A 13231-nucleotide genomic window follows, 5' to 3' on the forward strand; every position below is an offset into this window, starting at 1 on the left:
GGATGTGAGGTCTGTGTGTATCAGGGTGCTGCTGTCTTCTCTCAGTGTTAGGACTCGTTCACACGACTGTATTTTTGGTCCTAGGGCTGTCCGTGAAAAAAAATACAGACCGCACTCAGACCAATGTTATTCAATGGGGCAGTGCAGATAAGCGATTTTATTTATTTTATTCTTTTTACAGACCAAACCTGTATATGAAGAAATATATATTATATATAATATATATCTATATCTATCACAGCATGCACTAGTTTCTTCCGTAAATCAGATGACACTCACCCATTCTAGCTATGGGTGCGGAAAATAAAAAATCAGATGCCATATAGAAACACAGTATAGCATCTGATTTTAATGGATACATTACAATCCTGTAACATAAGAAACTGTAAATGGTCCTGTAAATGATTAATAGCTGCTGCTGTAAAAAAACGGATTGTATACGGATGACAAGTGAGAAAAAAAATTGTCCCACTTTTCTGGATGAAACTCTGGACAATTTTTTATACGTTCATGTGAACCTACCCTTAGGGATGTTAACAGAGAGATGGTTGTACATAAAAAGCAAATGAGGACGAGAGCTGTGATGGATTTGTATCAGTTTTGCAAAAGCACTAAGGACTAACAGACACCGCAGCAGCAAAAATGTTAGAAATTTTTAATGAAGACTGTTTAGAGAGTTGCTTAATTTTACACTTGGGAAGCAAAGAAACAAACAAAAAAATCTGTGCAAAGGTGTATATAGCATTATTTCAATATTTTTTTTCAGCTTTAATTTCCACAGATGATATACCCTTATAAATCACTGTAACTTAAGCCTTACTAGAGACATTTACCTGCTAGACCTGGTGTCAGTGCCTGTGCTATCTTGAGGACTTCCTGCAGCTTTCTCTTCCTCTGACCGATACATGAACACAATGGATGGTTTCTCTCCAGGTTCTGTCCGACTTTCACTAAACCAATGGTGTCTGTGGACTGGTGGAGGTGGAAGCATGTGAATAACTGTACCATCGAGCCCTACTAGCTTTCCTTCATCTCTGTCCTCACACCCTCCTTGACCACTTCCATCCTTCTTCCTCCTGAAAAAACTTTTGAAAGATATCCAACGACGTGGCTTTCCATCTGCTGGCCGACGTGGCTGTGTTGCAGTATCAGTTGGTGAGGGTCTGTTAGCTCCCACTTGTTTTCCACGAGTTGCAAAGTGTTTGTGTAACATAGTGGCATGGTAGGGTGAAGAAGTAGAACGTGGAGGTGGGAAAGGGGGAAGAGGTTCTGTGGTGGCAGATACAGTTGGGCTGTCATCGCTGGAAAGTGCAGGGGAATGCTTGTTTAAATTCACAGTTCCAAAGGTTTCACTTTGGGAGGAAAACAGAGTTTTTGGCCTTCCTAAGGATCCAGTAAATTGCCCTGGATCGGAGTGGGTCTCTGGTGGACGATGATCATCACTGCTGCCTGACTCAGGAGTCAAAGCTTCTGGTGGAGAACGAGGAGGCTGGATAGATGCCACGATCTGAGACAGGACACGATTTGCACTTTCACGTGTACAACCAGCTGTTTCCTGGGGTACTGTACTAGCAGACTCCTCTTTCTTTTGTACTTTAGCCGGAGTTTCTATTTCCTCATATGTGTGGCTAGCTACACTTCCAGTCTGACGTTTTTCTTTGTCTGGAGGTGGAGGAAAGGCACCACCAGAACCAACAAAACTTCTGTAAATAGCTAAATTATCATAAGCACTAGGATTTATGAGGATGGGAACTTTATCAGCACTTTTACAACTGTGGGCATAGTCCGGTTCATCATGAATAATAATAGGAAAAGGTGGCATTCCTGCATTATTATAGCTGTTAAATTTGATCTCTGACAAGTTGGGAGAACGAACAGGTACAGTATGGGCACTCAAACCAGCAGTAGGTGAAGTTGGGGCAGACTTATAGCAGCTTCTTTTAGGAGCTTCCACATTTTCTGCTTTTGCAAGCTTTTGCCGAGGGCTTGTACTTGATGTCCAAACTTCCTGGTAACGTGTAGCGCTTGACTTTTTTAGCTTTGCATTCAAACGAGATCGACATTCACCAGCCATAGCAGCAGAAACATCAACTACTGTATATGGCTTACAGATTGGTTGTTCCATGTTGACCACACGATATGGTTGAGCCTGTGCCATAGAAGTATCTTGGTTCGTATCTTGTGTTGTTCTATCTGGCAAAACTTCTGATTCACTCTCGGCAACTAAATTTCCATTACAAAAGAGTCCTCCAGAGGATGATGATGATGACGATGAGGAAGTGGAAGATGAAGAGGAGGATGGAGGACAAGATAAAGAATCAACCATTGAGGTATCAGGGGAAGGTGACACAATATTGCAATCACCTGGTCCACCCACTTCACAGCCATTAAGTATCTCATCATAGCTATCATCATAGTCCACAGCACACACCCTTTGTAAGGACTTCTGACGTAATGGCACAGTATTCCACTTCTCTCGTTTCCCAAGTCTTCCCGGTACAGGAGACAGACTGCCACTTTGAAGATTTGCAAACCTTGGTTGCCCCCTCATACGAATTTCCATTGCCAAAAGTTCTTCATCACTTTCTTCCCAGCTTTCCCGTTCCCCTTGATCTTCATCATCTTCTTCATCCCAGCTATCATCACCACTAGAAAACTCAGGGTAGCAGAAGCGCCCACCATCCATTCCAATAACAGCACCCTGTTCTCCACTTAATGCTACTCTTCTAACACCTTTTTTTGGCACTCCTCCATCAAGACGACTTCCAGATAAACAGCTAGCAGGCGGCTTCCTCTCTAAAGAGCGGCGATAACACTGATTGATCCTACATAGAAAGTTTTCTCGTGGTGTACCTTCTGAAGGAGGTGCAGGTTCTACTGGACTTAAGCCTGCTATCTCTTTCAGCACTTCTGTGAGTCCACTGCAACTCACATGGTTGTTATTAGTGACTGTTTGTTCTGCCCCTGTGTTGTTATTTGCTCGATCATCATTAGATACAACATTCTGGGCTTGTGTTCGAGTGTTTTGAGTGGGCAGCGGTGACCTAGAATGACTCTGAATAGGATGACATACTGCGCCATCTATAGCCATCATGGTAGGTTTCACAGCAATGGTTGGTTTTTTGGCTACAGGTGGTCTGAACCCAGTTGTCACACGTGGTCGCTGGTTGGAAATTACTTTGGCATGAATTGCTCGGTAAGGAGGTGGTGGTGGTGGAGGAGGTGGTGGTTGACAAGGGATGCCTTTGCCAAGAGCTGATAATTGATGCTGACCTTTTGGTTGAAAGCAGTTCTTGCACTCCCCTGGTTTCCAAACATGCTCTGTAAATGAGCCGCAAGCCGACATGATTGCAGGTACTGTAGAGCATGGCACCAGGGCAAAAAGTGGAACGTCACTTAGAAATTCATGGGATTCAGTAATGTAACAGGCAGCATAACTAGTTCATGTACCTGAAGAAGAAAAACAAACAAAAAAAAGTGAGCATAAAGTATGCAACATAAGCAGGCTATTTCTATTTACACCACTATTAAAGCTATACTTGCATCTTATGTTCATTTTACACATGCAAGGGAACGAGTAGATGAATGAGGTTGGGCTCACACTGCATATTTCTCCTATATTTAGATGTGAAAGGTTCATTCATCAGACGGAGGCCAAAAGCATTTCATGTGCATATATATATATGTGATACAACTCAGTATTCTTCAAAACAAAAAAGTATGGAATAGCGTAGCAAACTACACAGAACAGGATCTTGTAAAATGAAAAAAGGATCTATTAGTCTATGGGTGATAGATGCCACTGTACGGCATCCATCACAGGAATCTGTTTAACGGACACATCTTTAGCTTTCAAGACAATTCCATGAAGAGGACGTCATTATGGACCAAGGCTGATGGAGGTCTAACAGTAGCACCCGTCACCAAGAGACTATGATGGCTCCGATTAACAGATACGTCATGAAAGACTCCTAATCCGTTAGTCGGATCCCATATTAGTCTGTTGTCGATGGATTCCACTGTTGAGCATCCATTGCAACCTCCATTTAATGTATATATTGATAGCTGTTCCTGGCTAGCGACCAGTAATGTAATGTGAACATAGCCCTAGCTTGCTTATTTCTGCTGCCTAGCCTTGTTACTACATCAACACCATTGGATAAATTAATAAAATGGTAAGGATTTATTCTGCACGACAGTAGTATACCTTTTACAGTTCTCCTGGGTATCTGAAAAGCTCAGTAGGTATCGTACACAACCGGAACAATCGCTCCACGGTACCCATCATCGTCATATTTATAAGAAAGGCACATTGCACAATGACAAATACAAACCTATTAACACAAAGCTGCATTAACAGTAATACACTAAAGCAATGCAATAAAGACACTGCCTCCATCATACGCTGTTAAGTGACTGTACCCTGTACATTGGCTGTGCCAAACTCCCACTCAAAGAAAGCTCTGCCAACCTAACTGTTTCATAGAAAACGTATATATAGAACAGCGCATCACCAGTCTCCCCCTCAGTAGCTGTCAAGCAAATGGAGATCCAATATACATAATAAGATAAAAAGGTTATCCTCAGCCAACTCGTCTTCTAACGGCTGCGGTCCTGCAGTCCTTGTTCCCAACACCCTCAGATATAGCGAGTGCCTGCCTGCTGTATTTGTCCAAGCACGATACATGACCCATGAACATCTCACCATCTGCCTACAAGCCTTCTTCTCATGGTTGGAACAATGTTCTTAATTTTTTTCAAAAGTTATTAAAACATTTTTCTTCTCTGACCTTCTGGACATACAACTATTTTCGTCCTGACCCTACCCAGCTACTCTGCTCTTCACATTCCAGGAACATCTCCAGAAGCCTTCAACTAGGATACTCAGAGTTTGTGTTTCCATCCTGGCAGACATTTCCAATAATCCACTGACCCTTCTGCATTTCCAGGCTTTGCTGCATCAGCTGTTCTCCAATACTGGTTTCCGTTTGGTGAGGAAGGAAGACATTAAGAGTCGGATACTGGGAATGACCCCCCTCCTCCTTCTCCAACACCACCTCAATGTCCTGCCTCTGAATCACACATGGGTGTGAGGGGATAACTCCCCTGTCAGGGCTCTGCAGACCATTGCTCTTTTAACCCTTCCAGGAAACACGTCTCCTTTGACAGGACTCCTTTATCACATGCAGAGAATAGAGAGACATATACACACAAACATATATATGTGAGTGTGTCGCTATCACCTAACAGAGTACACGCACAAATCACCATCTATCAAGTACGTAGCCACCTGGCACTAAGGTAATATTTGTGTATGGCCTTGTATATTACCTAGGTGCCAGGTGGCTACGTGCTTGTATATTACCACATGGCACCTAGATAATATACAAGGCCTTATACACATATGTCCTGTGTGTGCCAGAAAGTTGGACTCTTCCTCCATGTCTCGGCATGTCTCTACAGCATGGCTCCAAGGTTGACAGAGGCCAGCATGTGACAGTACGTGGGCGCCATAGAAATGTGACAGCACAGACCATGTACATATGTGCATGTAGGTCCAGCTTCCCTGCCTCCCGGGCCTGGGAAGAGTTACAGGAATGCTCGGCATGTCTGGGGGGGGTCAGTCTGGGAGCAGGGAAAGTATGTGCTATTTACAGGACAATATGGGGGAGGAGGCTCACCACCCAGTCAAAAGCCCCTCAGAGCATCAATGTAAAAAATCTACCCCAACCAGACAAAGCGGGCAGCTCTTCTTTAACCATGCGATTGCCAGTTATGGTCATGCTACAAGAATACAGAATTCTGGGAAGAGATGGAAATCACATATGTGAATGGCACGGATCCTGCTGCAGCCCTACATTTCTGATGCAGAAGAGCAGGTTCCCATTCGGTAGAGAATGGTCTCATGCCACAAGCACGCTGGGCACCGATTGCTTAGAATAAAAGATCACAAAAATGCAGACGATTACACACAGCTTGCCGATATAACATGCGCTGTCCCTGCGTGTCAATCCCACAGATTCATATCAAGCCAAAGCAATTCCAGCACTCACCAGAACAGGCGTTTAGCTGATCCGTCCCTGCAGAGAAAGACGGTCACACTGCGCTGATCATCTGGATGTGTCGGTGACAGGACAGCCTTTGTATGACAGAAAGCTATGTGTGCCTTTGTGTCACAGCAATCTGAAGGCAACAGAGCTGTCAGGAGGTGCCATGGGCGTGCAGTAGTCTGACAGCCTGGTGTGTATGAGGCCAGGGCCAGCGTCCTGTGTGTGACAGCTGTGATGTGTGTGTCAGGGCTGGCCGCTGTGGATTGCTGCCTGATCTTTGTATGTTTGCTGCTGGCCTGTGTCTCCCAGCCAGTGTGTCTGCCTCCTTCTCCTCCGTCTATCTGCTTCTCCCCCTGCAGGGAATGTTAAGAGCAGCAAGCAAATCATTTCCTGAAGGAGGAAGGCACACATCGCTTTTTTTTTTTTTTCACCCTCACATAAATACGCTTCCCCCGCATGTACAAATACACACGGCCCTCATCTGATGCTCACATGCACCGCACACGCTGATACACAGCAGCCACGTATCATGCAATGGGCAGACACAGACAGGCCGCAAAGCAGGCAGGCAATGGAAAACTAGAGGACATATTTAGGACCGCAAGAACGGAAAGTGCAATATTCTAGAAAAATAAATATATGTAGAGATTCCTTCATTCCAGCCCCCACTAATTCAACTACAAGACTACAACCAAAATCCTGAGCCGGACGGACAAATAACACGATTCTGGATTTGTTTTTTCTATTCATCACATTCTTTTTTTGGCCCAGTATTTGATGCGAGTTTAGATTAGATGACAAAAAAAATGAAGAAAAAGCTCCCAATGTATATTTTAAGCATATTCTCAGGGCTCCATTAACCAGGCTGACACCAAAAGAGTGGCCTCTTGGCCTCTGTAAAACCGAAATAAAGTAAAAAAAATTAAATAAAAGTAATAAACTATGCAATTCCAGTACGGTATACAATAAGAATCCATACCGTGGGATCCTATAGATGAATAACTTTGTACTGAAATATGTTGCAGTCTTCCCAGCATTATTGTCCGATGGGGAGGACATAATGGGAATAGGGCCTAGTGTAGCAGGTAAGGCTATGTTCACACATTGCGTTTTGTCAGATTTTTTTATGCATTTTTTTATGCAAATTTTCAGCTGCGTTTTACAGTACCAGCAAAGTCTATGAGATTCCAGAAATCTCATGCACACACTTTGGTTTTTGTTTCATCAGTATTTTGTGCTTTGCATGGTTTTTTGCAGAATAGAGCATGTCACTTCTTTCAGAGTCTTTCACCCATTGGAAGTAATGGGTGGTGAAAAAAAACACTGTAAAAATGCACCAAAAACACAGGTGTCAGGTTTTGCAGCGTTCTTTCAGCATTTTTTGTGCCAAAACCAGAATGAGATTTATTTATTTTTTTCACTGAACTTTATGCACATGCATAAAGAGACAAAAAGGACAGTGAAAAAAACGCAGCAAAAAACGCAGCAAAATCCAGAACAAACCTCCCTGGCAAGAGATCAGGTTTTGCTGCAGAAAAAAAACGCAATGTGTGAACATAGCCTAAGAGACCAGACATGCGTCATATCCAGGTCTCTGGTCTAGGAAACAAAGAATTTATATAAATCAGTAATATAGCTCATTAAAAATGCACTGTAGCCTGAACATCCTGGCCAGATATCACTGGTTTTCTGACAATATATCAATAAGACGATCCATAGTGTATGGCAGGTGTCATGTACAAAGTGGTAGAATCACTGTCAACCAACAGGGGCAATCAGGTCCTGCAAAATCACACAAGCTGAACATGGTCATCATGCGATTATCATTCTCCATGTCGCCGTCCATTAGACAAGTTACCTTTTGTCTATATAGGATCACCGTCTAGGCACCCGTACAACACAGACATTTCTATTACAACGCTATAAATCAGGGAAAGGAAATCTACACATTACAATAGAACGAGAACACAAAGCAAAGTAATTCAACCGGCCACTACCCTAAACGTATTATAGTGTGTACACCATAAAGTCGGCTTCCCAGGGGTGGATAATATTCCAAGAGATCAAGGGATCCCTGAGGGATCCCCATCCCATTACAGGCATATTTTCTTCCCCAGCTAATGGATGGCTCATTGAAGGATACATTATACCATTACACGGTGCCATTTAAAGGAAACAGCGGAACAAGTAACTTATAAATAATACCAGAGCTTCAAGGCAAAATTGAAAACCTTTGTCTTGGTAATTGACATCTAACTGCCAAATTACGAAACTAAACACCCATACAGGGGAGAAATCGGAAAATTGGCCAGGAAATTGCTACTTCCTTGGCTATAAAAGAAAAACAGAAATCTAGATTTACAGATCAGTCTATATTTATTTGGGATAATTATTATATCTAAACCGGAAGGAGATGAGCAAATATGATCCTGAAATGGAAAGCACGTAAATGTCCCCGCTATTCACTTCTCCAATAGATCATTACACTGACCGCGCAGGGGTCTGGGAAAGCTGGGTGACAACCTCTGTGGGAGGCGTAGCAGTGAAAGTGGTCAAAGAAATGGCCAAACACAATTTTTAACACTGACATTAAAATACTGCTGTATATATAAACAAAACACACACATATACTGTGAATATGTATGTATATAATAAATATGTCAGAATTAAAACCATCTTCCAAAGATGATGTACCGTAAGTCACATTTGTGCCCATCTGTGTACATTAAGATTCATTTGTCGGCTGCGCCTCTTCCTGGATTATCTGTACCTACTTTACAAAAAGTTGGCAGCGCTGGCCAGAACTAGAGTAAAATTATTAAAAGTCACAAACTTTTTGCACAACCATTAAGTTGTGAAAAAAAAATACAACAATTACAACAGTTTTATGGCACAATTAATGTTCAGCCATTTTTCTATCAAACCTTAAAGTCTAGTAGTTTTTCTATTGCATCACGTTTCATTCTCTCCTCAATCAAACAGCACAGACCCCGATCACCGACCTCAGCGCTGACGATCTGGCCAATTATTTCAAAGATAAAACTGACCATATCCGACAGGAAATTTTCTCCCAATCCCCAAACGTTTTGCATGCTCTCCCCCGCCACATTGTATCTTGCTCACTTTCTGATTTCGAACCAGTCACGGAAGATGAAGTGATCAGACTCCTTGCATCTTCTCGCCCTACCTCCTGCACCAGTGACCCTATTCCCTCACATCTCCTTCAGTCCCTTGCTCCAGCTGTCACCACTCACCTAACTAAAATTTTCAACCTCTCCCTCTCATCTGGTATCTTTCCCTCTTCTTTTAAACACGCCAGCATACATCCATTACTTAAAAAACCATCCCTTGACCAGAACTGCACGGCCAACTACAGACCTATTTCCAATCTTCCCTTTATCTCTAAACTCTTGGAATGCCTGGTCCATTCCAGTCTAATCCGCTATCTCTCAGACAACTCTCTTCTTGACCCTTTACAATCTGGTTTCCGCTCTTTACATTCTACTGAAACTGCCCTCACTAAAGTTTCTAATGATCTACTAACAGCTAAATCTAATGGTCACTATTCCCTGCGGATTCTCCTGGATCTCTCTGCAGCATTCGACACTGTGGATCATAGTTACATAGTTTATAAGGCCGAAAAAAGACAAGCGTCCATCCAGTTCAGCCTATTTCTTGTGCACTGCAGCTATTCCGCAGCGTTGATCCAGGGGAAAGCAAAAAAAAAACATGCGGTATAGGCCAATTTACATCATTGAGGAAAAATACACTTCCCGACACCAATCTGGCAGTCAGATTAAATCCCTGGATTAATTAACTAAGCATAAGATGTAATTTTATTGTTCTCAAGAAAGGCGTCCAGGCCTCTCTTGAACTCATTAAGTGAGTTGGACATCACCACTTCCTCTCCCAGAGAGTTCCAGAGTCTCACGGCTCTGACCGTAAAGAATCCCCTTCTATGCTTGTGCAGGAACCTCCTTTCCTCCAGACGCATAATGTGCCCCCTCGTCTTTGTCACCATCCTTGGTATAAACAGGTCATGGGAGAGATCTCTGTACTGCCCCCTGATGTATTTATACATGTTTATGAGGTCTCCCCTAAGCCTTCTTTTTTCCAACGTAAATAGGCCTAATTTTGACAACCTCTCTGGGTATTCTAGTCCCTCCATTCCCTTTATTACCTTAGTCGCCCTCCTTTGTACCCTCTCTAGCTCAAATATGTCTCTCTAGCTCCAATATGTCCAGCTCCTCCTCACTATGCTCCGCACTATTGGCCTCAAGGACACCGCTCTTTCCTGGTTCTCCTCCTACCTCTCTGACCGCTCCTTCTCTGTGTCTTTCGCCGGCTCCTCCTCCTCTCTCCTTCCCCTTACTGTAGGGGTTCTTCAAGGATCAGTCCTAGGCCCCCTTCTTTTCTCCTTATACACCGCTCCCATTGGACAAACAATCAGCAGATTCGGTTTTCAGTACCATCTCTATGCTGATGACACCCAATTATACACCTCTGCTCCGGACATCACCCCTGCATTACTACAAAAGACCAGTGATTGTCTTTCTGCTGTGTCTAACATTATGTTCTCCCTCTGTCTAAAACTGAATATGTCAAAAACTGAACTACTCGTATTTCCTCCCTCCACTAACCTACCTGTGCCCGATATTGCCATTTCCGTTTGTGGCTCAACCATTACTCCCCAGCAACAAGCCCGCTGTCTTGGGGTCATTTTTGACTCAGATCTTTCCTTCACTCCTCACATCAAATCACTCACTCGTTCATGTCATCTACACCTCAAAAACATCTCAAGAATCAGGACTTTTCTCACCTTTGACTCGGCAAAAACTCTTACTGTCGCTCTTATTCATTCTCGTCTGGACTACTGCAACTCTCTACTTATCGGGCTCCCTCTTACTAAACTCCCCCCTCTCCAATCAGTCCTTAACGCAGCAGCCAGGATCATATTCCTCGCCAACCGCTACACCGATGCCTCTTCCCTGTGCCAGTCATTGCATTGGTTACCCATCCAATATAGAGTTCAATTTAAACTTATCACGCTTACCCACAAAGCGCTCCGTGCTTCAGTACCCCCTACATCTCCTCCCTTGTCTCAGTCTACCGCCCTACACGTGCCCTCCGTTCTGCCAGTGACTTAAAACTTAAATCCTCCATAATCCGAACTTCCCACTCCCGTCTCCAAGATTTCTCGCGTGCTGCGCCAATTCTTTGGAATGCACTACCCATGACAGTTTGATTAATTTCCAATACCCACAGTTTCAAGCGGACCCTAAAAACCCATTTCTTTAGACTGGCGTATCGCCTCCACACACACTATCTGTCCATCCCAGTTTTCCCCCATATTAAAATCTTCTTCAATTTCAGGTTCATGCCAACCATGCACATAATAGCCTCGGTCAGGACTGCACACATACTGGCAGGCGACCAGTCCATGTATTATTATTTATCCTATTTAGTATATCAAGGCTGCATTATACAATATATGTACATTCTACCTTTTGTGTCTCCCCCATTTCCTCATAGACTGTAAGCTTGCGAGCAGGGCCCTCACTCCTTTCGATATGAGATATGTTTTTTCTGTATTGTTTGTATAAGTCCCCCCTAAAATTTGTAAAGTGCTGCGGAATATGTTGGCGCTATAAAAATAAAAATTATTATTATTATTATCAGTCTAGGCAGGCTAACCTATGCATTTTGATGGGGGTCTTCCATGCCCATCCTGCTTTGGCAGGATGTACACAGTTTATGAAGCTGTGCTACTTCTGCTTTGGACACTGAAAAGGGTCCAGCCTCAGGTACTGCAACTCAGACCCTATTGAAGTGAATGGGAGCGAAGCTGCAGTATCCAAGAACGGCAACTAAGTAGTATGTAGCTGTGCTGTTCCAGTTCTGTACATCCAGGTGCCGCAGGAATTGCATACAGCTGTTCTGTTGGAGTGTCAGGTATCCTATCCTAAGGATAGGTTGCCAAAATATAGGTCCTAGACAACCCCTTTAAGCACACATGACCTTGAGTATTCTGATGTCCCTAATTGGACCACTTTTGGATGGTCCTAACCACCACATACCAGGAACAACTTAGTGTTGAGATGCTCTGACCCAGTCTAGCCAACATGATTTGCTCATTGTCAATGTTGGTCAGATCCTTATATTCTTGCACATTTTTTCCTGCCGCTGCATGACGACAGTCATAGTCAAATGGGTTCTAAGGAAATAAGTGTAATGTGATTACGGTACTTATTGCTAAACACATCCATTAAAGAGAAGTAATAACTTACATAAAATAATACATTTGACCGCCATGATGCGTCTGTATTGTACCTGCAACTCGGTAGCACGCTGAGGACTCACTGACCACCATGTGTGACCATACATTCAACGGTACGGCTGATCGACATATACACACTACGTTTCCTGCTATGAAGACCATGGAAAATTACAATTTGCAGGCAATTCAGATTAGACATACATTGAAAAAGACAGCCAATAGGTGCTTAACCATTAAAAGGGTTGTCTCAGATGAGATATGGGTGGTCTTTGATGAGAAAACCCTTATCACAAAAGGGGCCACCATAGTGTATCATCACAGGTCTGGCGCATTGCATCTGGTTTCACTGGTAGAAGCCAGACATTTCAGCTTCAGCAGACACTGTAGGGGAAAATAAGCAGTATATAGTGGCCATTCCTCTGTAATACATGACAGCTTACATCTGCAAGAGAGTTCTTGTAATTCAGAGTGCATCCTAAGCAAAAGACAAATCGTTGTCACATCCTTATGATCCAAGACTGGATTTGGACAAGGCATGTCTTGATGAGACAGCTCTGTAGCCGGCTGAGCATTCAGTTGACCGCCACTGGTCTGTCTTCAAGGAGTTACTATGGCTGGGAGAATTGGCCATACACCAAATGTAATAAACTGGTTGGACAGGTTAGCAGGAGTCAGCCTTTGTCACTGGCATTGGAATAATCTCCACTTCCCACTTCACTGTATGTTAATGAGAAACACTGAGCAAGAGTTGGGTCTACAGATGACCAAAAGTTCTGGCCAACATCACATGCAGACATCATTTATTCCTGGGAAAGTTTCTGGAAAATAAAAGCTGGGCTAAGACAAATGTTCAATAATTGTCTGACACGGGTTGAAATGGGGGCGACAACCCACAAATGTCACA

General features: G+C 43.3%; 1 protein-coding gene across 5 annotated transcripts in view; it reads right to left on the bottom strand.

Annotated features, from left to right (window-relative positions):
• The window catches only part of PEAK1 (pseudopodium enriched atypical kinase 1), an 85795-nt gene that overhangs the window by 23908 nt on the left and 48656 nt on the right, over positions 1-13231 (bottom strand). For 4 of the 5 annotated variants that reach the window (XM_073652781.1, XM_073652778.1, XM_073652782.1 and 1 more), the window contains exon 2: positions 834-3450. In XM_073652781.1, coding sequence (XP_073508882.1) covers positions 834-3346 — 2513 coding nt within the window. In that variant the 5' untranslated portion in view covers positions 3347-3450. Of the gene's footprint in view, positions 1-833; positions 3451-6053; positions 6436-13231 lie in introns of those variants that run through there. The other variant, XM_073652779.1, reaches the window with a different exon arrangement.

Source organism: Phyllobates terribilis, unplaced genomic scaffold (assembly GCF_046119375.1).
Source record: "Phyllobates terribilis strain yellow unplaced genomic scaffold, ASM4611937v1 Scaffold_11__3_contigs__length_659146591, whole genome shotgun sequence".
Classification (NCBI taxonomy): Eukaryota; Metazoa; Chordata; class Amphibia; order Anura; family Dendrobatidae; genus Phyllobates; species Phyllobates terribilis.